Source organism: Kryptolebias marmoratus, linkage group LG3 (genome assembly GCF_001649575.2).
Source record: "Kryptolebias marmoratus isolate JLee-2015 linkage group LG3, ASM164957v2, whole genome shotgun sequence".
Taxonomy (NCBI): Eukaryota; Metazoa; Chordata; class Actinopteri; order Cyprinodontiformes; family Rivulidae; genus Kryptolebias; species Kryptolebias marmoratus.
Genome location: NC_051432.1, coordinates 26,893,615 through 26,919,871, shown reverse-complemented (window position 1 = coordinate 26,919,871; position 26,257 = coordinate 26,893,615). Strand labels below are relative to the sequence as shown.

General features: G+C 42.7%; 4 protein-coding genes across 11 annotated transcripts in view; all 4 read left to right on the top strand.

The window, feature by feature from the left end:
- ctnnd1 (catenin (cadherin-associated protein), delta 1) overlaps positions 1-1,547 on the top strand; it is a 29,472-nt gene extending 27,925 nt beyond the window's left edge. For all 6 annotated transcript variants that reach the window (XM_017432453.2, XM_017432452.2, XM_017432454.3 and 3 more), the window contains one exon: positions 4-1,547. The gene's annotated coding sequence lies outside the window, so the exon portion shown is untranslated. The remainder of the gene's footprint in view (positions 1-3) is intronic.
- A 3,240-nt stretch (positions 1,548-4,787) lies between these two features.
- On the top strand, positions 4,788-10,379 carry LOC108245495 (ABC transporter F family member 4). The gene is made up of 5 exons (XM_025009613.2): positions 4,788-4,826; positions 5,587-5,688; positions 6,171-6,600; positions 6,933-8,621; positions 9,621-10,379. Exons 1-5 carry the CDS (start codon positions 4,797-4,799, stop codon positions 9,983-9,985), a joined length of 2,616 nt encoding a protein of 871 aa, XP_024865381.2. The 5' UTR covers positions 4,788-4,796; the 3' UTR covers positions 9,986-10,379.
- Positions 10,380-10,470: 91 nt separating this feature from the next.
- Positions 10,471-13,585, top strand: timm10 (translocase of inner mitochondrial membrane 10 homolog (yeast)). The gene is made up of 2 exons (XM_017432437.3): positions 10,471-10,701; positions 12,237-13,585. Exons 1-2 carry the CDS (start codon positions 10,631-10,633, stop codon positions 12,430-12,432), a joined length of 267 nt encoding a protein of 88 aa, XP_017287926.1. The 5' UTR covers positions 10,471-10,630; the 3' UTR covers positions 12,433-13,585.
- A 245-nt stretch (positions 13,586-13,830) lies between these two features.
- Positions 13,831-26,257, top strand: unc93b1 (unc-93 homolog B1, TLR signaling regulator). Of its 3 annotated transcripts, none has more exons than XM_037974823.1 (13): positions 13,831-14,042; positions 14,134-14,172; positions 15,243-15,359; positions 15,444-15,808; positions 16,338-16,499; positions 17,360-17,489; positions 17,613-17,706; positions 19,618-19,742; positions 21,327-21,509; positions 21,593-21,866; positions 22,302-22,423; positions 22,505-22,627; positions 23,372-26,257. In XM_037974823.1, exons 3-13 carry the CDS (start codon positions 15,243-15,245, stop codon positions 23,627-23,629), a joined length of 1,953 nt encoding a protein of 650 aa, XP_037830751.1. In that variant the 5' UTR covers positions 13,831-14,042; positions 14,134-14,172; the 3' UTR covers positions 23,630-26,257. The 3 variants fall into 3 exon arrangements, with proteins under 3 accessions (XP_037830751.1, XP_017287913.1, XP_017287916.1); XM_017432427.3 differs by lacking the exon at positions 14,134-14,172 and having other exon boundaries at positions 13,832-14,042; positions 15,444-15,585; positions 15,655-15,808; XM_017432424.3 differs by lacking the exon at positions 14,134-14,172.

The following is a 26,257-nucleotide window of genomic DNA, read 5'->3' as shown; positions in this document are numbered from 1 at the left end:
CTCTCCCCCCCTCTCTCTTTCTGTCCGTGTTACATTCCTCCTTTGCGGCGGACAAATATACGAAACCACACGGAGCGTCTCGTGGATCTAAAGCTTCCTGTGGACAACCGTTCGGGACACTATGACCACTCAGCCGTCGAGGAAACCAGAGACCCTGGGCTTCGTTTGGACTTTAACCAGCTAAAGATCTGAGTCGGACACTTTCTGCTGAAACTTTCTGTTCATGTTGATGACACTGTTTAGAAGAAATCTAGGGAATGTTTCTTTCTTCTTCCTGGTTGAACACTACAAAAAAACCAATTTGTTGTAGAGAATGATCGTCTTCTTATGGTTGCTCCTGTTCTTGCTTTGCTCTGTGTGCGCCGTACCTGTGCCAAATGACAACGCAAGAATTTGTCATAAATCGGATTAATTTGTTTTTTCTTTTTCTCGAGCAGCTAAGTGAAGCTTCCTCTGCTTTATTTGGAGCATCGTTTGTTGCGACGCGGGGCTGCGGCGGCGTTTTCTGCGTTCAGAATAAGAACAGCTGATCTCATCCTCGTCTGTTTTAAAGCGATCTTTAGCTCTGTAATTCTTGGGAGACATTACGAGAACCAATAGGTGCGTTGAATTGTTTCTGCTGGCCTTCAACCCGATGAAAGTGTTTTAAAAAAAAACCCGTGGGTTACTGGAGTGCCTCACTTATTCAGGATGGAGCGGATTTCATCCAAGATCACCTGGGAAACTGTTGTAATTGTCTTTCCACTGCAGCTTATGTGTTGAAATACGGTTTTTGGATGTCTGTTCCAGAAAAATATGAAAACTTTTATGTCCTTGCTCAGTCTTGTTTTTAAAAATATCCTTTTTTTTTTTACGGTTAAACTCTTCAGATCTGTTTTAATTTACAAACCGTTAGCCTGCCTGGCAATATTTTCTAATTTTGCCCACATATCTTAGTGCAGAGTAAGATGTAGATAATGAGTGGATTATTAAAAGAAGCACTATGGGGGTAAAATGTTTTCTTTCCCCCCCCCCTTTAATTTTTTTTAATTGTTTCTGCCAGTTGAAAAATGACGAGGAAGCCTCATTTTCCCCAAACAGAGAAGTTGCCTTCAAGAGTGAATTTACTGAAAGAACTGCAAGGGTTGGTGTCAAAATCTGTGCAAAGAGGCAAAGAACAGAATTTGCTGAAAGACAACATGGAGAAATGAATAAAAGCACATTTAAACTATATATATTTACAAGAGAATATTTGTTAATTTTAATAGTTTTATGTATTTCTTTTTTTATATTGATTTGGGGTTAATTGTTTTGGGTTCTCTGGGTGAATACATATGCAATCAGTTTTTATGTTTTGATTGAAAACGTTCAGTTTGTCTTAAAGCAAACCAAGTTAGTCGAATTAAAATAAAAACCTTTTATTGCTGTCATCACATAAAAAAAAAAAATCAGATTGTGGACTACACCTTAATCTCTTTGCCTTGGCTTTTGAAAAGTTGCACATTCTCATTTATGATTGAATTATGTAACTAGCAATAATGTTTTTAATAAAAGAAACTGATTTCTGAGCGTCAGCGTCTTCTTTTTTCCCCTCGTTTGGTTTTAGTTTTTAAGTGACTTTAGGATGTACTTTATTCTGATAATTACTTGCTACAAAAGTAGCTGTGGATTGTGAAATATAGTGATTTTATATTTAAAAAGTTAGGGTATTAGTACTTTAATATAAAACTAAAAATTTCTCTGTTTAAATTGACCATTTTCTATATTATTTCTGTTCAAAATTGATAAAAAATGAGCCATAAAATTCCTCATGTTTGTAATATTTCTTTGCTGGCGTTCAAACAAAACACCTTAAGTGGATTTTTTTAAATACATTTAAGTAAAAAAAAGTTAATTTTGAGTGAGGAAAAGAGCAAAACAAAAGTTAAAAAAAAGACCCAACCACCCCCCCACCCCCCCCAAAAAAATCTAATTTTTTTGGTATACATCATTTATATGCCGGCGCACAAAGCGTCCTGGGTAGGTGAACATTATTGGCACAAATGTGGATTAAAATTGGTGGATAAAGTCAGGGAATTGATTGAGCAAAATCATTTCCAGCCTAGATATAAATCAGCAGGTGATCAATGGTATATTTATCCCCTAATGCCCATTACAGCTCTCAGCTGTTAATGACATAAATTTGACCGTTTGACTAATCATTTTCTGTTTAAATGACGTTTATTTATTTAACCAGACAAGCCCCACTGAGATCACTTATTTCTTTCAAGGAAGGCCTGGGCTTAGAGACATTTTAAAACGCCTCCCACAGGTAAACATCATTTTCCTTCATTTGATTGCTAAACTCCTCCCTCGTCGCTTCCAGCTGGATTGTGCGCCGGCGGACCAGTGAGGAGCGGACCATTTGACTTTAGCGACCGCTAGGTGTCGCTACATCGCTGTGAAGTGGTAGTTTTACGTGAAAGAGGGGGGAAAAAATGAAGAATTAAACCAAAAAAAAAAAAAAAAAGATCATTTGAACTTGAATGCAAAGTTAACCGCCTCTCCCAGAGAAACGTGATTCACGAAAAATAAAGTTTAGCTGCTTTTTGCTACATTAAGGTGAGTAGTCGTGAAGCCGCTTTACTGTTAGCATCAGTTAGCAAAGGTGGCTAACAGCCAGTATTTTCCGACTATCTGTGAACGAAATCCCGAGTGTTCATAAATTATATAGTTTTTGTTTAGCTTTAAGTTATTATTTGGAAATGATAAACATTTTTGGGACACTTTAATCTTTAAAAATCCTGGAGGAAACGTTTACCTGAAGCAGCTCGATGGGGCTGAAAATGTCGGCCTGTGATCGTTTACGCTGTTTTAAACTAAAATTTAGCTCTTAAAAGGCTATAATTATTGCTTAGGTATTACTTTTTTTTTACTACCATTATTTAAGGTAAATACATATTAACTTACTAGATGTCTGGTTAAAAACTAACATGATGTTTTGATTGCATAATTATATTATTTCTGCACATTTTTTGCAATCCAACTACTTTCACATTGTTATTTTATCCATTCTTACATCCAAACATTCAGCTCATTCAGGAGATAGCTGCTGGGACTTTTGGTTTTTGTAACCTTAATGCTTTTTAATAAAAATTCAGCTTTATTCACAAACATTTTCCCCATAGAAACACATTAGGATCTCCTTAGCTGCTTTGACTAAAAGCTAATAACAACAGCTTTTTGCTTCTTTTACCTTTTAGTCGACCTTTTGATACTTTTAACCTTTCAGTATTTTTTACTTTAAGCAGCATTATCTTTTGCTGAGTTTATTTTTCTGTTTCAGCTTCTTCAGCATATTTCTTTCAGATCTAACACTGTATTTTTGGCAGAAAATGCAATTTTTCTGGTTCTGTTTTGTTTCTTTTTACCCTTTGACCCTCATCTCTTCAAACTGAGACTACGTTCCACATTTTAAATGGCTCTGTTTTACAAAAGGCAGTGCTGACTGACGGATAGATGCTTTTCTAAGAATGAATTACTGAATTACTGTGGAAAGGAGGAAAAATTTAAATTACCAGACATGTTCGGTAGCAGTATTTATTAGTTTGGGTTAAAAAGAAGGAATAAATTTAAATAAAATACATTTAATGAGAATTTATAAACATCAAAGGCCTAATCTGTAACATGTATAGTTTATTGATTGTGTTTTCCTTTTAGGTTGAACATCATAGGGCCTTTTGTTCCACTTTTCATTGGTTGATATCTTGTTTTTTGTGCGTCCTTTATTGCAGCGCCTGTGTGGACATGCAAAGGTTCTCGTGGCCCGGCTATGAGGTGCAGCTTGTTGGAGAGCTGCAGAGACAACAAAACAGCGCCCAGTTCTGTGACACCCTGCTGCAAACTGAAGGTGAGCCGGGAGTACATCCCAGATCACTGAAAAACTGAACCTGGTTGTAAATAAAACACGTGTTAAACCTTTTCCCTTTTTTTTTAATGGAGGTATCTCAGTCCCAACCCACAGCTGCGTCCTCGCTGCTCTCAGCCCCTACTTGTGTCAGAAGCTCTCCGCCTCTCCGTCTCCTCCGTCCGGACAGAAACGGCGTCTCCAGCTGCAGACGGTGACGGCCCAGGCGTTGCTGAAGCTCGTCGGCCTCCTGTACTCTGGGGAGCTGGAGGTAGGAGGCAGCAAAGAGCAGAGCGATGTGCTGGCCGCGGCCCACCAGTTCGGGATCGGGCACCTTGTCTCGGGGCGTAAAGACGGGTGGGTGAAAGGCGTTGGAAGCCACACGGAGAGCAGGATTCATGCAGAAGAAGCCAGACAGAAGCACAGAGGCCTGAAAACACAGGATGCACAAGTTCAGGCGGAGCTGAACAGAGGGAGAGAAACTCATCCTCCTGTTAAAAAGAAAAGTTTTACATCCATCGGTACACAGACAGCAGACTCTGGTGTGACATCAGAGTTCAGCTCTGATCAAACACCAGAGTGTCAGTCTTCTGTCGGAACCGTTTCCATCCCTCTGCAGCCTCAGAGCGTCACTCCCGACAAACGGTTCGGCCCGTCTGATCACAGCGAGTCTGCCGTCAGCCAAACCAACACGTCTTCTTCAGCTTCATCCACGTCGCTCAACGCTCACCCCAGCTCCCCGAGACCTCAGGAGGGAAGCCTTTCCAAACAGCTGTCTGAGGCCGGAGACGGCGCGGCCGCTCCGAACGACGAAGACGAAGAGGATGGAGGAAATGCAGAACGGCCGAGAGAAGCTGATGAGAAAGTAGCTGAAGAGGAGAGGAGACATTCAGGAGGGAAGAGCCTCAAAAAGATGAAACGGGTGGAAAAAATGAGGGAAACCTCACAGGTTTCTGTCAAGGTAAGGCATGCGTAACAGCCTCATTCAGAAAAGAATATGAAATATATTTTAAAGTTCAAGTTTCTCTGTCATTATGATGGAAACACGGTGGTCGTTCCCTCCTTCAGTCAGTTCATGCTGAAGATGCTCGTTTCTGATTCTTAAATTCTAAAAATTATGTTTTAAAAATGAAAGAAAAACTATTATTAGAAGGAATGCGTATCTCCCGCCGCCTTTCGTGCCTGAGTTTTAGAGGAATAATGGAGTTGTGTCCGTTTGGATCCCCAATAATCTCACGCAGTCTTGGGAGAAGTCGCGCTCGGATTATGTGCTGTGAGTGACTCTCAGCTACTACCACACCGAAATTCAGCTCAATGTCTGTAAAACTGACCAAGTTGTGCCCATTTTAAATCTAATTGATTCAGACAACTGTTTGATTATTTTCTGAAAGTTTTATTAAAATGCATTCAGTGATTATGGGAGATATTTTGCTAATGGTACGATTAAACAAACATACAGACACTGGCAAAAACATCACTCCCCTTCGCTGGTGGGTGATTTTTAAAGACTAAAGTCACACTCAGGTGAGGAGTTAGTCGAGACTAAACTATCAAAACATCCTTTTAAACGTCCTTCTGTTTGTCGCCATGATTAAAATCTTCTGTTAAACTTTTTAGAATTCGGTGCCGATCTGGAACATTTCTGCAGAATGTAGTATTTATCAGGACTGTGTCTCATCCCTCTCGTGTCACTGTGGCTCCGCCGTCCGTGCTCTGAGCAGCTGAAGATGAGGAGGAGGACGGAGGAAGCAGCGTGGGAGGTTGTGAGCCTGCAGGACAAAGACGAGGCGCCGCCGCTGCCGCCGCCAACCTCCGTGAACCAGGTGGAGGAGCTGCAAATTGTTGACTTGGATTTGATTTGATGAGTTTAAGCTTCCTGACAATAAAACAGAACTAAAAATATTAAAGACGTGTCATTCCTTGAAGGAATGCATATCGCCCGCCGGGTTTTCATCTCATGATGAGAAATGATGGCGCTGTAGCCGTCTCAGTCAAACCTTGAAGATGCTGTCACATGCAGTCTTGTGTGGTATGATCTCTCAGCTACTACCACACCAGACTTTAGCTCAATGTCTGTAAAATTCACCAAAGTGTACCTATTTGCAGTCGGCTGTGGCGGCCATCTTGATTTGGACTGGCTCCAAACGTCCATTCTGAAAGTCTCAGTAAAATCCACTTAGTGATTTATGAGATATTTTGCTAACAATGGGGACACAAACATTATTGCTCCACCTTTAAAGCTGGTTTGATTTTTTTGTTTTTAAATTGTAGATGATTGAATCTCTTCCTTCGTCTGTTTCTGCAGGATGGCTCCAGCCCAAAACCTCCACAGACGGACCGAAGAGACGCCCAAACTTCTGCCTCCTCCGTTCACAACCCGGAGACTTTCCTTCCTGTCGCCGCCACATCCCCCGAAGCAGCACGCCACGCCGGCAGGAGCTCAGAGCTGCGGTCGGACGCGACAGAGGCGCCGCCTCAGCCTCAGGGTTCCGTGGAGGAGCCCGACGAGGAGATCGACAGGATGCTGGACGAGATCATGATGGGCCTGAACATTCTGCCCAGCCTGAACCACGGCTGTCAGAAAGCACAGACGGGCCGCGGCGGCGTGCAGGACTTCGGCCAGGTTCCGGTTCCAGTTCTGGACGACAGCGCCGGGTCGACACACGTGCACGGTGCGCTCAGTGAAGCAGGGTGTGTTTTCTACCAGGATGTGAGAACACAGTCCGCTGATTCAGGTGCACCTTAAACATATATTTGATTATTTTAAATAACAGAATGAAACGCAGGAAACTTTTAAAATCCTAAATCAGTTGTTTAGGATGTCAGGAGGCTGGGGTTATCGTGATCTCTTTGGGATGTTAGTAAATTATTTCTTCCAGAGAAGTTTAGATTAGTCTTAATTAAAGTTCTGTGTAAAAGTCTTAAACGGCTTCATGGAGATGCAGAGGGTCGCAATCCTGTCGCTTGAGTTTTCAACGCGTTTAATTAAATCTCTGAAAATGGTTGTTGGATGAAAAATAACCGCCCCCGACATGAACTGACGATCTTCTTTAAACCTTTTCTTTAGGCATCCATTGTTGTTTTGAAGGCCAGAACCAGCCCGGCTGCGCAGCGCTCTCAGATGATTTATTAACGCCGCAGCAGCACAGCTCTGAGTTCACCTCATCCATCAGCTCCTCGGGGAGAAGTGACAGCCTGTTTGAGGACACTTCTCTGTGTCCTCAAACCGCAGGATCCATATTTCCCTCATCGTGTGTCCCCATCGAGCCTAAACTACATCTCCCTGGGTTACAGCCGCTGTCCTCCCAGGACGACCGGCCTGTTCTTCACTTCTTGCCTCTGTCACGTGGAAATGAACCACAGTCAGCTCAGACTTTTTCCTTCCCGTGTACGAACGGGAAGAGGCTTCCTCATCTTCTCTCTCCATTAGAGCCTCGCAGCCCCGAAGCTCAACGACAGCCTCGTCCTGACAAGTCCTGTATTAACCCTGAAAATTACGTCCAGCCGTCCCTTCACAGGCGCCCCTGGCTCACAGAAGCCCCCTGGTCCCTGCACTTTCCTCTTCTCACACTCACAGAGGATAAACAGCCGTCTGGAGCGCAGGATTCAAACACCAGCTGCGGTTCAGAACAGCGTTACGTGGGCGGGAAACTAAACAACGGGGACACCTGTGCAGAGTCCGTGGGTGGTGTGAAAGAGCGGAGAACTACATCCCAACCAGAGGAGGAATCTGAGCCCGAGAAGATGAAGAAAAGAAAACATGGTGCTACAGGAGACGCTGCTGCACCTAGAAAGAGAAAGAGGAGGTGCGAGGACTTCCTGCAGGACTCTTTGGGTCAGTATTTGGAGTCCGTGCCGACTTTTTGCTCCGTGAGTTTGTCAAGCAACAACGTGTTGTCGACGGAAAGGAAAAGAACTGCCAGTCCTTCAAACAAACCTTGCACCAAAACGTCGACCATCACGACCACAATGGATGGAAATCCCGTCACAGAACAGACTCCGATCCGGACCAGGGGCTTTGTGAAGAGATCTCAAGAGATAAAAAGTGATGAAATTCCAGTGAAATCTGTTTTAGTACCTGTAGTCTGCAGAACTGTAGTCGAAGGTGAGCAAAGCGTCGTGGCCCCGAAGCGCAGACCTGGAAGGCCTCGTAAAATAAGGCTCGATCAGCCTCCTTCGGACGGCGTTCCTGCCAGAACGGAGAACAGGAGCCACGACGAGGCCGGCGAGCGGCACGACCCGAAGGACCCGAAGGTTGAGACGAACGGCGGAGGAAAGAAAAGAGGCAGGAAGGCGAGGAGGAATACAAGCGAAGCAGAGAAAACCCAAAGTGCCGAGCGCTCCGGGGAGGCCGAGGGGAAGAATAACGGGAAAGATCTCAAAACGGACAAGCAGTCGTGGATGGCCACGCTGTGGGAGTTCAAAAAGCTTCTTAAACGGCAAAGGAAGTCAACAGAAAGTCAGGAAAGGAACGAATCCGCCAGACGAGAGAAGCAGGGAGACGCACCGGACGGGGAGGCAGAGGTGGAAATTAAAGAAAGCATCAAGATTCAGGGTTCGGATGAAAATCACAACCATCTCTTCAGCTCCTCAGCAGCGCAGCAGAGCGACTCACATCAGGACGGCACAAACGACTCCGGCGCTCAGAAGAAAACTTGTTTTGCTGAAGATATTTGGTCTTCTGAGGACGCGCTGGAAGTGGAGGTGTTGGAGCTGCCGTCTGAGAGGGAGCAGCTGCTGAAGAAGCCCGACGAAGGTAAGATCATTTACTCCATTCGAGTTTAGGTCTTTAATCAAAACAACTGCAAGCTGACAAAAAATAGGTTGAACTTCAACTTAAACCACATCTTTCTGCGTTTACTGAAAGTACCAAAGATTTCCTACAGAAGATAAACAAAGAATATCAAAATGAACGGCTTCATTTGCTTGTTTATCTCTTGTTTTATTGACTGCCAGGCAGGCAATGATTTCTGGATTTGAAAGAAATTTTCAGGAAGGAAATCAGTCGACGTCCCTCTACAGCTCGTATACCTTTGGAGCCAATCGAATTCAAGATGGCTGCCACCAACTGACCGTAGAAAATACAAAAATGGCTGCGAGTCAGCCAACTTTACAAATATTCTGCTAATATTTGGTGCGGTAGTAGCTGAGAGTCAGTCACAACACGTACTCCGAATGTTGGAGTTTTGTAAAAAGTGTAAAATCTATGTTTAAGATAAGTTATTTTAAAAATGCTGCAGTGGAGACAAAACATTTTTTCTAATTAACAGTCAGACAAAAGTACAATAAAAACACGTCCTGATAAGAAACTGGTTTAAAAAAAAGTGAGGAAGCGCTTCATCTCACCAGCTGTTCGGTAAATTTAGATAAAAATGAAAGTGTTAATTTCAGCTTCACCCTTCAGACAGAAACGCTGCTGTGGGTCTGAATCTGACAGAAACGAGCAGAAAGTGACCCTTAAAGACATTAATGATGAATAAATAAATATGTAGACATTTGACAGTTTGGTCCTACTGTGGTGGGTTTAACAAGTGCTGCATAAACAAACAAACAAACAAATAAAATCTAAATGATAAGTAAACACTGCAGCTGGGACCGGGAGGATCTGTTTGTAGGTTTTTAACTTGAATATTCAGAAAAAAAATCTGATTTTTAGAGCAACTGATGAAGTAAAACCTTAGATTTATAGTCTAATGATGGCAGAATGAAATGTAAACAGGGGATGTTGTTTTTGTTTTTGTTTGTTTGTTTTAAGGAGTGTCGTGTTGGACCGGAGGGTCAGAAGCTGCTCGGTCGGAGATCCACGATGAAGCTGCGTCTCACCGCAACGCTTTGTCCCAGAGAACTGGTCCTCCTTCGCCAGGAGCCGATGGGCTCAGCGTGACCTCAGGCTGCCATCGAGAGGAAGAGGAGGAGGAGGAGGAGGAGGAAGAGGAGAAGAAGCAGAAGGAGGAGGAGGAGGAAGAGGAGGTGGATGTTCTGGTTTTCTCCCCACAAAGAGGGCCTCCTGTTGGAGCTCGGGAAGACGGACCAAACAGCATAGTCATCATTTCAGGCGATGAAGAGGAAGAGGAGGATGTGAACGAGATCGATGTGACTGGAGACGAGGAGGCGGAGTGACCTTTTCACGTGTGTGGCGTTAGTTCAGCACTTTTATTGTTCGATTTTTAAAATCGTTTTGTTTACGTGGGTCAGAATCAAGATTATTTAGTTTAAAGAAATATATGGTTCAAAAGCACCTTTAATCGCGTTAATATTAAGCAAAAGGAACGTTCCTAATGTTTACATTTTCTCTGTTTATTTGTCAGTTTTATACATTTACAGTTTCTGAGAAATTGAACATTTCAGACTAAGTTTAAAACACTTCATTGTAATTGTGGGACTCTGTAAGGCACTCTTGTAAAAAAAGAAAACTTTATTTTGATGCTGTGTTTGTTAATTGCAGCGTGTTTAATGTAAAATACACCATTATGTTTATTAAAACAGTGTTTTTTTCATAAATGTGCTGTTTTTCTTGCAACCACCGCTTTAAAGAAGTACCCACGGCGGCCACTAGAGGGAGCGCTGTCTGGAACGACGCTTTTTGAATCCAACTTTATTGACACCGGAAGTGCTCGCGGAGACCCTACACACGTGTTTTCTCGCAGACTTTGAAGGTTACGGGAGGGCCAGCGGGTGTTTCTCGTTGAAGTGTCCGCAGGAGAGGGTCAGAGGGACGGCGTGGCAGCGGCGGAGCCCGGCTGAGAGCACCGAGAGGCGGACAACATGGATCCCATGAAGGCGCAGCAGCTGGCGGCGGAGCTGGAGGTGGAGATGATGGCTGACATGTACAACCGGTAAATCCTCAACCAGCTAACCTGGTCTCATTCATAAATACCTGGCGGGGGGTGGGGGTAAATATCACCCCCTCCAGAGAGAAATAACCGAGAGCATAAACACAAAAACAAGCTGGTTCTAGTTCTGCAACAAAGAGAGAGCATGTTAGGACTGATCACTGACTGTTTCCTGGATTTTTAGGTTTTAATTGTCAGAGACATTAAAGGTGCAGCAGGTGAGACTACAGAGAGGTCCTGTAATGTTGTTTATTCACTCAGGATGGTGCAGAGGAGGGATCTTTGTCCAGCTCCTCTTCCTCAGTGGTTCTGAAGTGACCACCTTTACCCACAATCAACATTTATTCTGTTCAGCTGAGCTTTTTGTTCTTTTTCAGGGGACTTACTTTTAACTCTTACCTTTCTAATTTAAAAAAATAAGTGTTTTTATGTCTATGGAGTCTTACTAATTCAGAAAGCTCAGAGGAATTAAAGATGCACACCAAACAAAAGCTTGGGTTTTAAGAAGATGTGACAAAAAAGAAAAAGTTTGAGCTAACTGGACATTGGATAGAGCTTGTATCTGCTCCCCTATAAAACTATTTGAAAGTTTCAGTGAATAAACAAACTTTCTTCTTCTCTTATAGAACATCAGCAGGGGTTTTTGGTCGAACTGATCGCAGGTAGATTCTCACATCCTCACATAATGCTTCCAGTAAGTCCCGTCTGTCCCGGGGTTCCCTCCAGGAGGCGGCGTCCTACAGAGGAAGCTCGTTTCAGCCGCTTGTATCCAGGATCCTGTTTCTTTTGGTTGTGAATTATATCTCATTACCGTAGGGGAGGGTTAGAAATTAAACGGGCTCTTAAATTCAGAGCTTCGTTGTCTTCTGGCTCAGCAGCTTCTTCAGCACGTCAGACCGGAGCAACGCTCATATTACTGTGGACAAACCCTTTGCAGAGGTTCCACCTTCAGCTGGCTGAAAGGTTTGATTACCCCCCATGATCCAGGGACCTGCTGGGTCTGCAGCGTCAGCCCCTGAGAGGGTCTCTCATGGAAAACTAGCCTCATCGGAGCGGTCAGACTTGGTGTAATAGACCCTGATAAAGGAGGAGCAGAGGAAACATGTCATAAATCGGTTCTAGCTCACAGGAGAAACTTTCCTTTCCTTCCAAGTTGTCCTTTTATATTTATCTGTTTGTTTCTGAAGTGTTGGGTTTGAGTTTTCCTGTTTTGTCTCTTTAAGGCCGTCTTCGTTGGTCGAGGCTTTCGTCCTCATCCTGCGCTGAGGTCACTGCTGTGTTGTTATTTTAAGAAAAGGGATTAAGGGTCACACATCATTTTGTCCACTTCTCTCTTTGTCCGTGCTAAAGTTTCATGAGATTTGATTTGGAGACTTTAATTTAAAACAAACAATTTTCCGAGGGGATGAAACTCCAGCAGATGGTGCTGTAGAGCTTTGCTAAGTGACAGTTATATACGAGCACTGATGGGGCTTGTTTTTGGTTTAATTTAAAGATTCATTTCATCGTTTGAGGAATCTGACTTCTCTCCCCCGCAGGATGACGAACGCCTGCCACAGGAAGTGCGTCCCGCCGCATTACAAGGAGCCGGAGCTGACGAAGGGCGAGTGTGTGTGCCTGGACCGCTGCGTGGCCAAATACCTGGACCTTCACGAGAGACTGGGACGCAAGCTGACGGAGCTCTCGGTCCAGGACGAGGAGATGATGAGGAAGTCGGCGGTCGGGAGCGGATAGAGACCCCGATGGAGGAAACAAAGTGGGGAATGATGAGGGTCCACGAGGATGAACTACCTCCTGTTTTGCATCAGAGCAGCGTTGGGAGGAAAACTGCTCTCAGTCCTCCAGCCTCTTCAGATCAGCTTTTTGTCTCAGGGTGTCACCTGCTGAGACTCAGCTGTGAAGAAGAGAAAACCCAGAGCATGTGCTTCGATTTCTGAGTCATAATAATTATTGTCTGTTCTCGTCAAGTCAAACATTATGTTGCTGTGAACCCCCTCTATGTTGTACTAACAAGTTGAAGAAAATTAATCTAGTTTTTAACTTGCAAATGTTGTAAGCGGCCCGAATTTCTTTATGCTTCCCTTCCAGGGACTTCCCTCCGAGAAACTGGTTAGAGAACGGTCGTTCAAGGTGGCATCTCACTGAGCCGCGACTGTTGGGAGAAAATTCACATGTTTTCTTGCAATTTTCAGCTGCAGTCTCACTATACTTTAAGTGTTTGCAAACAAGTGACCACTGAGTCGTATGGTTGCGTTTTGAACGGCCAGTTTTTGAGAATCGAGGCCGGGTTTTTTCGTGTGCACGGCTTGCATAACGGCGTTCTTGGCAGTTCAAATGATTCTGCTGCCCTCCTTGGCAGGCGCCCTCGTGTTTCTGATTTAATCTGCTGTAGAACACCTCAGAAATGAAGATTGGCAGCTTTTTTTTTTTTTTAACACTTATTTGTCACCAGTGTGGTTTTTAGACCCTGCCATTTGCCTCGGATGTTTTCTGTCAGAGGAGAGCGTCTGTGCACGGGTGAAAATGAGTCTCTGGTGCCGCTGAGGCACGTTGGATACGAGCGGGAGATTCTCCCCGACGGCCTTGAGAGAAAAGTTTCTCGCACAAATGTTTCAAACATGTTTAAAAGTCAAACGCCGGGTCCAATGAGATGCCACCTTTACAAGAATCTGACTTAAAATCGGGTTAAAAAGGAGCCAAAGACCTTCTGTTGACCGAGACCAGTTTAAAAAACCTTTAAGTCTGTTTGGGAGCGAAGGATGAAGAAATGAGGGCCGTAAGTTTAATTTGAAACACAGAAGACGACATTCATGTAGAAATATGTCCTGCAGATAATCTCATGATCAGATGTGTTGATTAAAATAAAACCTTTTTTTTTTTTTATTCAGCTGTGTGTGGTTCACTGTTTCCAGCCGACTCTGGGTTGTGCTGTTGTCTCATCTGAACTTTGCTCTTCGTCACTTTCACAGGTTTTCAGTTCTGTTTGTGTGGAAGCTGCAGTGACACGACAGAGAACCTCTGCAACATGTTCAACCACCTCACAGTTTGTCTCCACATCAGCCAAAGCCGTCCCACCGTAAAGCACGCTGACTTACTGGGAGGGTGTGTTTGTGTTCCAGCTCAATGTGTCTGTAGCTTTAAGACAAACAGCCAGGCAGCAGGGAGGAAGTGAAGGCAGAAAACTTTCGTTTCCCTCGTGAAACTTGTATTTATACCTGCGGCTCGCTCTTCTGAAAGGGGAACCAACAAGAAGAAGTGACCCAGAGGGGGGGAGGAGGTGTCTGCCTTCCAGGTGGGCAGTTTTTCTTCTTCATGAGCCTGGATCTTCAAGCTGCAGCAGCACGGTGAGTTCTGTTGGCTCAGAAACAAACAGGGACAGATGTTTGTGTCAGAAGTCACTTTCTGGGATAAAAAGGTTACATTCGGGTGTTTCAGGGCTGCCGTGCTGCGTTTGAGGACAATCTGAACAAAAAGGTTTGTCTCCATTAGAGCTCAAAGCTGCTGAAAACTTCCTGTTAGGATTTTCTGTTTGAAGGAATTAATGTTTTTTACAAAAAGAGAAAATCTGATAGAAACACGAAGTAAAAGTTTCTTTAAAACTGCAAACGTGGGCAAACTTTTTGTTCTTTTAAAGAAGATAATCAAACTTCTAGTCCTAATATATCATCATCACTTCCTTTTTTTAAATGTTTTGTTAAAATTAAAGCATGTGACTTTTGGAGAAGTGAGTTTAGTTTCCTTTTTCTGAACGTTTTGCTCTGAATCTTTAAAAAAACAACAACAATTATTCTCTTAAACAAGCCTCATCTAAATGAAGGGCTGAAAAACTCAGTAAATTAAAAGCCTTTGCAGCCAGTGTCTGTTTCTGAAAGTTTCCACTGGTTTGAGACATATTTTGCTAACAGACGATTGATTCTTACAGTTAAGGGCAACGTTTTAAAAACAGACCTTGCTTGATTAGTCGGTGCTTAGAGGATGTGTTGAGGACGACTCTCAGCGACTACCACACCAAACTTTAGCTCGGTATCTGCAGAACTGGCCGAGTTTCAGCCGTTTGTGTGTTGGCTGATGATCAGCTGCGGTGGCCATCTTTGACTCTAAAAGTTGACGGGTTGTCGACGCAAACCCGGTGATTAGTTTCTGAAAGTTTCATTGAAGTTTGTCCAGTGGTTCATGGGATATTTCGCTAACAGACAAAAAGGGCAGACGCCAAGGAGCAGCACATGTGAGGAAAGTTTAAATTAATGTTTTAAAATGTGAAAAACATGCTAAATTTATTGCTTTTGCTGTTATTCCTGTTAGTTTTAACCTAATAAATTTGATCAATTAAAAGCTTGACCTTTCATTAACCCAGCTAATAAAAGCATAAATAAATCATCATAACTGATGGAAAAATGATGCACAGATTGAATTCCTGTTTTAAACCTTTGTTTAAACACACGGCTGCACAGATGCAGATTTATTTAGCTTCAGATTTCTGTGATAAACTCAGATTATCGAGTCAGGCGGTGAGTTGAACGATGATCTGTGGTTCTGCTCTCCAGATGGAGGAAACCGAGGCCGAACAGCTTGTGGAGGACGCCGATCGGATCGCAGCGCCTCCTAACGGCCCTGTGAACGAGCTGCTGAACGTGGACCAGGAGGACAACATGCAGGGCCAGGTGAGCTCAGCTCGGGGTCACAGTCACACACCCAGGGAGTGAAACACTGATGTAAGTTCAGTTCCTGTCCCCCCCCTCCCTCAGATGGAGGAGTTTCTGGGCCCGCAGGCGCAGTACAACGAGGAGGAGGAGGAGAAGAAATTCTACCGGAGGAAGAGGCTGGAAGTCATAAAGAATGTCGTTGCAGGAAGTTTTGGAGCCATGATGGTTTACAGCGTTTACATGGGTGTGTTCAGACGGACAGAAAAGACAGAAGATCCTCAGTTTCCTTTTTCAACTTTGTTGTTTGTTTCAGGTCTGCTACAGATGCAGCTCACCCTCCACTATGACACGACCTACCGGGAGGTGAAGTACAGCAACCTCGGCCTTGAGGACATCGACCGGAAGATGCTGATGGGCATCAACGTGACGCCGATCATCGGCCTGCTGTACACCCCCGTCCTCATCAGGTGGAGTCACCTGATTCCAACCTTTTAGGACACTCGGTTTCACCAACTTCTGTACTTTTTCTTTTTTAACCTATTTTTCCCCCCATAGAAATACATGAAGTCTGCTTCAGCAAACTGGCTCCATTTTTGTCTTAGTTTTTAGATTTTATTTACTTTTTAGCTGCCATTCTGCTACTTTTAGCTTTAGTTTGTCTTTAGCTGCTTTTTGTTCCTTTAGCTACTTTTAGTCAAGTCAGTTTATTTATGAATTTAATGTAGAAATTATCCCAAAAAGGAGGAAACTGAACATTGTAGCACTAAAAGACTAAATCAACTCCCTCTGGGTCAAATATCTGAGAACAAATGTGTTTTTAAAAGAGAAATACAAACAGGAAGTGAAGAAGCTTGTCTAATATTAGATCTGTTCATGATTGTTCCATTTAGCTTTTGCTGCTTTTAGCTTTAAAAGTTTCAGTTTCAGCTTCTCCATCGGATTTTAGCGGAGTCATTCAGGACTCAGCGTTTCACACGGTTTCTGTCTGAAACTCAGGTTTCTTGGGACGAAGTGGATGATGTTCCTGGCGTCGGGAATCTATGCCCTCTTCGTCTCGACAAACTACTGGGAGCGGTACTACACGCTGGTTCCTTCGGCTGTAGCCATCGGCGTGGCCATTGTGCCGCTGTGGGCCTCTTTGGGAAACTATATCACGAGGTGAGAAACCGAAAAACTAAACAGACGATTCTGTTCTGCCCTTACAGGTCAGGGTGTGTGTGTGTGTTGAGTTGCTGTCCCGTTTGAAATGATTTGATGGTCCCTCTGAACACAAACCGGATGAAACGTCGTGTTTCTGCAGACTGAAACGGAAGTGATGAAGCTAAACGTCCTACATCATCACACCTCCTCCCATGCTTCACTGATGGAGCCCCTCCTTCACATTCAGCCCGTTTCCTCTGAGGCCGACACGGAAGAAACCAGAATACAGATTTTTACTGGTCCAAAGTTGGTTCTGGTTCCCTCCTTGTTGAGCTCCGTCCTCCTGAAGTCTGTGAAGCTGCTGAATGTATCATTCTGAAGCTGCAACAATGTGAAATGTTGTTATGAAACTTTATTTTGAGCCAAATACTGCAACAGCATGAACACAAAGGACTTCCAAACAGATATTTTAATAGTTAAAAGAACACTGTTACTGTACGACACATTTTAAACACTTTTAAAGTAATAAAACTCATTTAGACTGCTGGAGCAGAACTGAATTTCCTTTATGAGATCTGAGATCTTTTTTTTGTCATTACATGTGCATTTTTGTGCCGTTTGTTGACGTCTGTTCAATATTGTCAACTCAATCCTAAAATTACTGGAGTCCTTTTTATATGACACATTTGTTTTTCTGTAGATATATAAATAAATCCCCAGAAAGGTCTCCTGCAGAACCGTTTTTCATTGCAGCTTCTCATTTCGAACAGGACGAATCAGGGACTAAAGACGAGGCGTCTCCTCGTCCTCGTGCACAGGGTGAAGCTGAGGTTGGACTTTCAGGTGCAGATCTTTGAAACGAGGCTCTTTTTGTGCAGGATGGCGCAGCAGTATTACGAGTACGTCAACTACAAGGAGGAGCACGTTCAGGAGCAGAAGAAGCTGCCGAAGGGGGCGTGCCACAGCTACATCATCGTCTTCCAGTCGCTCTTCTTCCTCATCTTCAATGTGAGTCTTTATTTAACCTGGATTGGTTTTAATGAACTCCAATTGCTTGTTAAAACAATGAAGCTGAGAAGAAAACAATCAGGATTCTCTGTTTAGTTTTGTGTTTTTTTTCCTCCACATCAGCTGAGTTTCGTCTTCGCCGAGTTCCCCATGCGCCTCGTCCTCCACGGTTACCTGCACGAGAGCAAGCACGTCCTCGCCAACGTGAAAATATGTGGTAAAGACACGTCCCTTCCTCTGCTCCAAATATAAATATATTTAAAAGTAATTTCAGGAACATTTATTTAGTTATTGCTCTGTGTCAGAAACTTTCTTTTAAAGTGCAAAGAAGTCATCCTCAGAAACGTCACAGAAAACAAGTTAAATTTGAGTCCAGTTATAATTTATCTAATAGAAAATGGTTAATAAATGGAAATAAGAAGAATGGCTTTTTGCTACCTAGCTTTGCTTCTAAAGTTTAAAATGTCGTCTTTTACTGAACTTTTAGGCTTTATACAAATATTGATTTAGGTCTTTAAACGTCTCTTTTCATTAAACCCATATATTTAGATTGTTTTTTCTAAATAATCCTGTTTTGCCTTTAAACAGCTCAGATGGATTTACAGTTTTGTCTCATTCAGTGTTCACAGGAGTCTGATGGTTTTCTTCCTCTGAAGAACCAACAGTCTTTGGTTTAAAATAAACTTCGACTGAGAAAAATCTAAGCTCTGACTCTAGATGTTGTTTTATATAAAACTTTATTTCTAGAGTTTAGTGGGGCGGTAGTTGAGTTGTGGGGGATTGCTCAGTCATCTCACACAAATAGTTTTCTCAGACTGCTCTGATTTCCTGCCAGAGATGTGCGTCTGAGATTATTTGTGGACCATAAGTGTGAATTCATTGAGCCGATTCCGCTTTTCTAGTTCACCACTCAGTGGTTTTATACAGTTATACAATGATGGGAGAAAGAAAGTCCAGCTTCTGATCCAGCAGGTTGTAGAATCTCCTCCAGCAGCAGAACTCTCAGTGGGTTCCTGGTTGTGGAGGAGTTGTGGCCCACTCTTCTTTCCAGCGTTGCTTCAGCTCATTGGTTCCTGTTTGTNTCTCTCATGGTTGTGGAGGAGTTGTGGCCCACTCTTCTTTCCAGCGTTGCTTCAGCTCATTGGTTTCTGCTCAGCTCTCTGAGGTTCTGGTTCTGGACCGTTCTGTTGTAGATTAGCTGCTGTGTTTGGGATCATCGTCCTGTTTGTCGGACAGATGGCCTCACATCTGACTCCAGAATCAGCCCAAATGCTAAAAAAAAAATAAGAACAAAAAAAAAAAAATCAACATTCTTCCAAAGAAATGGGTCTGCTTTAAATAATTTATCAGCGCTTGATAACTTTTACTGTGAGAATTCTGTTTAGTAGGTCAACAATACCCCGCTTTATTTGTTATTTTCTCAAAGTTTGAACGGGTCGTCTCATTATTTATTCATTGCTGTGGAAAGGAACATGTTCTGTGGTTTTTTTTCCTCATGTTGTGTTTCCTGTGGGGAATAATGTCATGTTTAAAGCTGCATTTCCTCACTCCGGTTTCTTTCTCACTTCTGCTTTTCTCTGGATTTTTTATAACCTCTCTTTTAATTGTCCCCCTCGTGACCTTTAACCTTTATCCCGCCATCAGAAGCCTGTAAAATCAGGCGTTTTACTTGTAAACGTCCCACAAACTCTGCTGCTACGAGTGGATCACCTCAGAGACAGCTGTTTGTTTTTTTAACTGAATGATAAATTAAAGATAATCTGGTGTAAAAACAGCTTCAAACAGATTCATATGTTGCAGCATTTCTGCTGAAGGTGAGAATTCACAGTTTTGGAAGGTGTCAGTTTATGTTATCAACCAATCTGATTATCTGCGTTCACAATCCACTTTGTAGAGACGTCGCAGTGCCAACATTTACTTAATTTAATTACTTAGAAAAAGAAGCGTCGCTCTGAACGAAGCTCTGCGGTGAGATTCAGTGAAGTGGAAGCTGAAACGGTGGAAACAAGGCGTCCGTTTAAACCAACCGCAGAAGGAAGCAGAACCTTCATGAAGCTCGTTCCTCACGTGCACTTTAAATACTTTTCTGAGGGTTAAATCTGATTTTTTTCCCCCCTCTGACGAACAGGCGCCGCCATCACTGGGATCATCCCTGACTTTAACACCACCGTGCTCGTCAACCTGCCCCGCTCCATGCTGCTCATCCAGGTGGAGAGCGTCCTCATGGGCTTCGCCTTCATCGCCATGATCATTGTAAGACTCTCAGTCCTCCAGGACACGGCGATCCGAGGTGGCTAAATAAAAAAAAAGTCTTTTGAACTTGAGGCAAAACAAGAAAGTTGCCCAGTTGTGTTTTATTTAAGCATTTTGGATCGCCTAAACACACAGAACAAACCAGAAAATGAGGCATTTTGTCAGTTTTTTTTTAAATAGAAAAGGATTTTTTAATTTCTCTTTCGTTGCTGTGATAGAAGTTCTGAAAAGATGTTTTCACTCAATGCTCTCAGGTCATTTCAATCTTTGGAGCCTTTCTGGGAGAACAAACGAATCTGAATGAGGCTCGTTAAAAAAACTAATTTAAAAGACTTTAATCAGGTTCTTTTGTGCAGGTATGAGCTGGTGTGAAAAGTCTGTTTTTCTCCTTGTCTGCTTGCTAAATGTTGTCCTTTTTTAAATGTCCTTCTCCATGAAGATTAAAAACAATCCTCTAATCTGCATCCTTCATGATGAAAATATCAAACTTCAACTGTTTTTAGTAAATGGTTGTGAAGATTCACAATAAAAACTTCTGTAATTCTTTTTTTCTTACAGATAAGTTCAGTTTTTTTATTTAAAGTTTACTCCATTTTCCCCATAGTCACTACCTAAAAGGTAGATTTCATTAGGTTGTGATAACTGGCAAATTGTTGGAAAAAAATACAAATTTTCATTTGGCTTTTCACCAAATTGATACTCAGGACCCGTTTGCCTACTTAAATGTGAAACTGCAAATAAACTGTGACTTTTGTCTAACATTCCTGTTGCTGTTTAGCCACAAAGTGTTGAAATTATGTCTCAATTTGATGCAATTTAGTCTAATTTTTCTTGTCTCTAGTCAGTCTCAGTTTAGTTTCAAAGGTAACCAAACTCTTCCAAAGTTGTCTCCCGTCCAAAAATAACTGAGACGGGTTCGAGACGGGCTGAAGAAACCCACAACCGTTTTAAGAGAGAATTTGTTTTGCCAACATGTTTAAAATTCTGCGACTCGCGCAAAAATTGAAAGTTTTGAGGCGTTTTGGAAACTCCCCGCTGAGATACAGGCTTTAGCTGCTAAATGCTTGACTGACCAACCTCCTTAGGATGACACACACACACACACCTACACACACACACACACACAGAGCTTTAAACGTTTTCTAGTGAAAACAGGTTTCTGCTGTTACTGAAAACAAGACTGAACCCGATGATCTGAACAGAAACATAAAGACAGATGTTGTAAAATCAGAAATGTGGACTAATAATAGATTACAGTCCATTCAAATGACTGAAAGATGAAATTATGGTTCGTTTATTTTAGTAATTCTGCAGACCTTTCAGTTGGCTGGATATATGAAAACACTGAGCGCTGAAATTGGCCAAAGAAGCTGAAACTAAATAGTTAAAATAAAAAGAAGCAAAATGACATAACAGTCGCAAATTTCTACCTAAAAGTGGCAAAAGGCTGTTTTAAAATCTAAGAACAAACAAAGGCTAGCTAAAAGCTAAAAGGTATTCTACAGCCTTTTTGTTTTTGATTTGGCGTATTTATTACACAGAAGGAATGGTCCTGAAGCCCCTGATTTGTGTTTCGTCCCTCAGTTCCTTCTGCTGTGTGGCCCCGCCTACCGCCCCACAGAGGAGATCGATCTCCGCAGTATCGGCTGGGGAAACATCTTCCAGCTGCCTTTCAAGCACCTGAGGGACTACCGCCTGCGGCTGCTCTGCCCGTTCTTCATCTACAGCGGATTTGAAGTCCTGTTTGCCCTCAGTGGATTCTCCCTGGTACCGCACGGATTCAAACGGGTCAGAGTCACTGAAAATGAAAAAGGACAGGGGATCTGAATGCTTTTTTTTGTCCTCCCCAGTCTTACGGCGTCTGCATCCTGGGCCTGAAGTCCCTGTGGCTCCTGATAGTGGTCTACGGCCTCTCCTGCTCCGTGTTTTCCCTCCTCGCTCTCAGCCTCCTGCGCCTCCCTCGGTGGGTGTGTCTGATCGGGGGGGCTGTGGTTCATGGGGTGCTGCTGGTGGTCCTGATGGCTCTGACTGTCAAACCCGACTCACCACAGTACCTGGGCCCTCTGCTGGTCATCGCTGTGCTGTGGGGCCTCGGCAGTGCCCTGAACAAGACGGGGGTCAGCAGTGAGTATCGCCAGAATTCACACCGACCTTTTCCTGATTTTCTATTGAAATCCGACTGATTCTGCACACTTTGTGTTATTTTAGCTGCTCATATATCAAAATGTTCAGCTCATTCGGGAGATGCTGCTGGGACCTTTAAGTTACTGGAACTTTTATACTTTTCTTCATAGAAATATTTTGAGATCTCTTTAGTTTCTTCAAAAGCTTTGTTCTCTGAATTCTGCTTCAGCATACTGGCTCTATTGTGTCCTTTTGCTTTTAGCTACAATTTTGTTCCCTAAAGTTTTAGCTAGCCTTTTGACACGAGTGGTTTGTTACTTTCAGCAAATTTCTGCGGTCCTTCAGCTCTCAGTTTATTTCTCTAGTATATATAGGATGTTTTTTTAGCACAAAGACATCAACGATTTGCTTCATGGATATTTCCTCTTGTTCCAGTCGTGGTCGGCATGCTCTACGCCGAGGAGAAGGAACGGCTGGACTTCGTTTACACCATCTACCACTGGTGGCAGGCCATCGCCATCTTCATAGTCTACCTTTGGTCCCATATGCCTATGAGGGTAAGAAACATAATTTGGAGATTTCCTAGTGTATTTTTTTGTCTGTGATTGAGTTTATAGCTTCTGTTCTTTGCCTTTCAGGCCAAACTCTCTGTCCTGTTAGCCACCTTACTGCTGGCCTGTTACTGTTACTGGGTGATGGAGCGCCGCGTGGCTCGGAAAGTGCAGCACAGGTTGCCTCGCATCCCTCGGCCACGGCACAAGGTGACCCGTCACGAGCTTCACGGTTCAGGGTTAAAGGAAAGGAAGTGTTCACATTAAGGCGGTTGTGAATTTGTTGTCATTCAGTCGTATTTATTACAACAGATGGGAGTTTTGGAGAACTACACACAGCTCTAAAAACAAACATTTGTGTTTGATATCTTCAACTCAACTGTCTGAAGTTTCCCCAAATATATCTATCATTATGTTTTAAGTGCTTTTCTTCATGATCAGGGTGCAGCTCACCTGCTGTAAATAAACAATAAGCTGTAAGGAGACCTTCAGGTCTATTAGAGGTTGTTACATTTAGAGCAGGGGTGGCCAATCCTGGTCCTCGAGGGCCACCATCCTGCATGTTTTACCTGTTTCTCTGCTCCAACACACCTGATTCAGAGGTTAAATCACCTCTTCATGTTCTGCAGAAGCCTGTTAATCACCCATTGATTCAGATCAAGTGTGTTGGAGCAGAGGAACAAGTAAAACCTGCAGGATGGTGGCCCTCCAGGCCACTGATTTAGAGCTTCAGTACTGACCCATCCCTTAAGAAAAGAAATGATTCTCTCCCACAATTCTTTGCGGTTATATCTATTAAAGCATTGCTAATGATCTTATTATTTAGAATTTATGTAAAAAAAATCTGAATTTAGGCTTGTGAGTGTTAAAGGGAAAAAATGTTTAGGTTTTAATGTCTTGGTTAATCAAAGCTGCGCTGTAAACATCTAACATGGAGGGGTTTTTTGCTCACAGGTCAAAGGTTACCGCTATCTGGAGGAGGACAACTCCGATGAGTCCGATGAGTCTGATGAAGAAGAGAACGAGGGGGACATGACAGAGGACGATGATGATGATGATGATGATGAGGTTGTAGAGGAGATGGGAACTAGAGACGAGGAAGAAGGAGCTCATGATGCTCGACCCGAGGAGGTCGACTCACCCAGAGCCCGGAGGAGAGGGGTCGAAGGTCAGCAGCACAGACAGGAGGAGGAGGAGGAGAGGGGGGAGTGAGGAGGAGGAGAGCAACAAGGGAAGGTGGTGCACAGATGGAGGAGATTAGGATGCTGTTGGTTTTTACTTACAGTCCAATCAAAGCAAACATGTTTAGGATTTTAATCTAAAAGCTAAAAATAGCTTTCATCCAAAACAAGAATTTATTTTCCAAAACATTGATGTGAAAATAAACATTTGAGTCAGATTTTCTGTTCTTAAACAGTTACAAATTTTGTTATGTTTCATCTTTTATACGTATTTAAGTTTGTAAATCCTGTAAAAGATCTCCACTGAACCTGCAGCTTGCTAAGCTAACAAAGACAAAAAAGCTAAAGTTCGGCTTTTTTCCTTCTTTGTTTTGTTTTATTTCAGTAGATTGGTTGGATTAAAGGATAAAGGGTGCAGAATAAGGTTGCACATTATAATGAAAAGTTATGGTTATTGCAGAATCAGAGTGAACAACATAGAGCTGTGTGATATTATTGTTTATTGTTGCTGTGACAGTCTCAGCTGTTTTTCTCCCTCCTCACATTCTTCTCTGTTACGACTCATCTGAACCAGCTGTGGACTTCAGTAAAAGTCTGTTGGGTTGATCAAATATATGATTACCAGCAGAACATGAATGCATGGTACTTAAAATTTACTGGCTCCTGATTTATTCCAGTCCAAGCAGTCCTTTATGATGCCGATGTTGTGATGATTTTTATCCTCTTATCTTTTTCTTCCTGTTTGCAGAAATCATTTGTTGTGTTTTGCGGAGGAGTCCCTGACAGTCTTTTAATTTTAAGGTCACCTGTTAATAAGATCTTAAGGGGAAAAAAGATTTTAAGGGTGTCCAGTGATGCCTAAACAAGTGAAATGTGCCTGTGCATTGCCTTATCATTCTTTTTATTTTTATTCTAAACTTTATGCCATGTTTCAGGTTTTGGAATCCATTTCTTGTTAACGTCTTCTTAGAGTTTAAAACAAACAACAGAATTATTTAATCTCCTGTTTACCAGATCTGCTGGTTATTGTTCACAGTATTTGCTTCTGCAGAGCAATTATCTACAAAAAAAAATAGAAAAAACATGTGAACGGGACAGAAGAAAATGAGAAATTGATTTTCTCCTTTCGATCGCAACACAGACTGTTTTATAATGTGTATCAGAGAGCCTGCAGCCGGATGGAAAAACACTTTTCTTACATTACCTTCAGTCTTTAGCTTGTATAAAGACACAAAGTAAGGACCTGAATCAGGTTTCATGCAGAGTTTGAATGTATTTTTAAATCGGAGACGGCGGTCAGCCACGTGAGGCCGACCGCTGGAAGGAATGAGTTTTAGGAAACGAGTCCTCTGGGTTTTTAATGTCCTCACGTTATTAAAACCTGGAAAAGGAGCGGCCAAGACTCCCAGTGACAGCCTCATAATTTCAGCTCTGTATGTATGTGTTAGCTAATTTGAATTAGCTGTGGCGGCCATCTTGAAATGGGTTGACTCCAAAAGTTATTCAGCTGTAGATGAAAGTTTCTGAAAGTTTCATTCAAAGTCATTCAGTGACAAACATAAAAACGAGTTAACGACAGGGACCTTCCACAATCTGTCAGCACTCAGAGCATGCCTTGTGGATTACCCTCAGCTACCACCACACCAAGTTTTAGCGCAACATCTGCAAATCTGACTGAGTTGTAGCCATTTTTAAAAAAAGTTGGGTTCAGTCTTAATGGTGGCTGACAAGGACCAATCAGAGGAGACGATGCATCAAACTCATCTGTGCATCTAAAGTTACTGATTATGTTTGTGCACGTGAAAAAGACGTGCACTCTCTCAGGAAGCCTTGCTGTTTTAAACCTGGCGGTTTACAAAAAGCTTCTCTGTAAGGACAGATTTTGTTCTGCGTTCTTACAAACCAAAGTTAGAAAAGTTCACTGATGGGAATACAAATGTGTGTTTTTATAGCAATACACCAAATATTCTGACATTTTTAATCCAAACTGAAGGTCAGATTATAATCCTTATTGTGCCATTGTGTTCTACTCACAACAAACCTGCTCAGACACACAAGTGGGGCCATTCAGCCCTAAAAGGTCTTAAAAGTTTTAAAATGTCTGACGACCAGAGCTTTTTTTTTTTTAAATCTCCCATGACGCAAGAACCTTTTTGTCTGAGCTGAATGATTAATCCTAATGGCCGCCCTTCTCGCAGATGAAAGCTTGGCGTGTCAGAGGAGGAAAATCACTGCTGTGGGATAATAACATTAATTAGCTGCTCTGAGTTTCAGGGTCCAGTTATTGTACTTTCTGTCACGTTACACCGGACACTGAGCTGATTCACTGCTAATGTTCTTCATTGTGTCTGATCCTTTCCTGCTGGAGCGAATCAAAACATCTGCTGCGAATAAAAAAGATCCTAATGGTGACGACAAAGGTGACATTTTTAGACCTGCTGATTTAGTTTTTTTGACAAGTTATAGATTGAAAGGACAAATGCTTTAATGAGGCCTGCATCCCACTCCAGGAGAGGAGTTTTTGTATAATTTGGTTCCCTGTTGTACTTTTAGCAGAACATTTATCTAAAGGTTTAAAGAGCTGAGCTGCGTTATGTTGCACTGGGAAGTTGTGAGTTTGTGTTGGTGTGATTGTAAATAAAGTTTGGGTTGAAACGAA

Bases quoted from the DNA above. Each gene is read 5' to 3' on its own strand.
- LOC108245495 (XM_025009613.2), top strand. From the start codon at position 4,797: ATGAGGGAAACCTCACAGGTTTCTGTCAAG. The intron at 4,827-5,586 runs GTAAGGCATGCG...TGCTCTGAGCAG, and splicing joins CCTCACAGGTTTCTGTCAAG to CTGAAGATGAGGAGGAGGAC. The intron at 6,601-6,932 runs GTGCACCTTAAA...CCTTTTCTTTAG, and splicing joins AACACAGTCCGCTGATTCAG to GCATCCATTGTTGTTTTGAA.
- timm10 (XM_017432437.3), top strand. From the start codon at position 10,631: ATGGATCCCATGAAGGCGCAGCAGCTGGCGGCGGAGCTGGAGGTGGAG. The intron at 10,702-12,236 runs GTAAATCCTCAA...TCTCCCCCGCAG, and splicing joins ATGGCTGACATGTACAACCG to GATGACGAACGCCTGCCACA.
- unc93b1 (XM_017432424.3), top strand. From the start codon at position 15,243: ATGGAGGAAACCGAGGCCGAACAGCTTGTGGAGGACGCCGATCGGATC. The intron at 16,500-17,359 runs GTGAGAAACCGA...CTTTTTGTGCAG, and splicing joins TTGGGAAACTATATCACGAG to GATGGCGCAGCAGTATTACG. The intron at 21,867-22,301 runs GTGAGTATCGCC...CTCTTGTTCCAG, and splicing joins GAACAAGACGGGGGTCAGCA to TCGTGGTCGGCATGCTCTAC.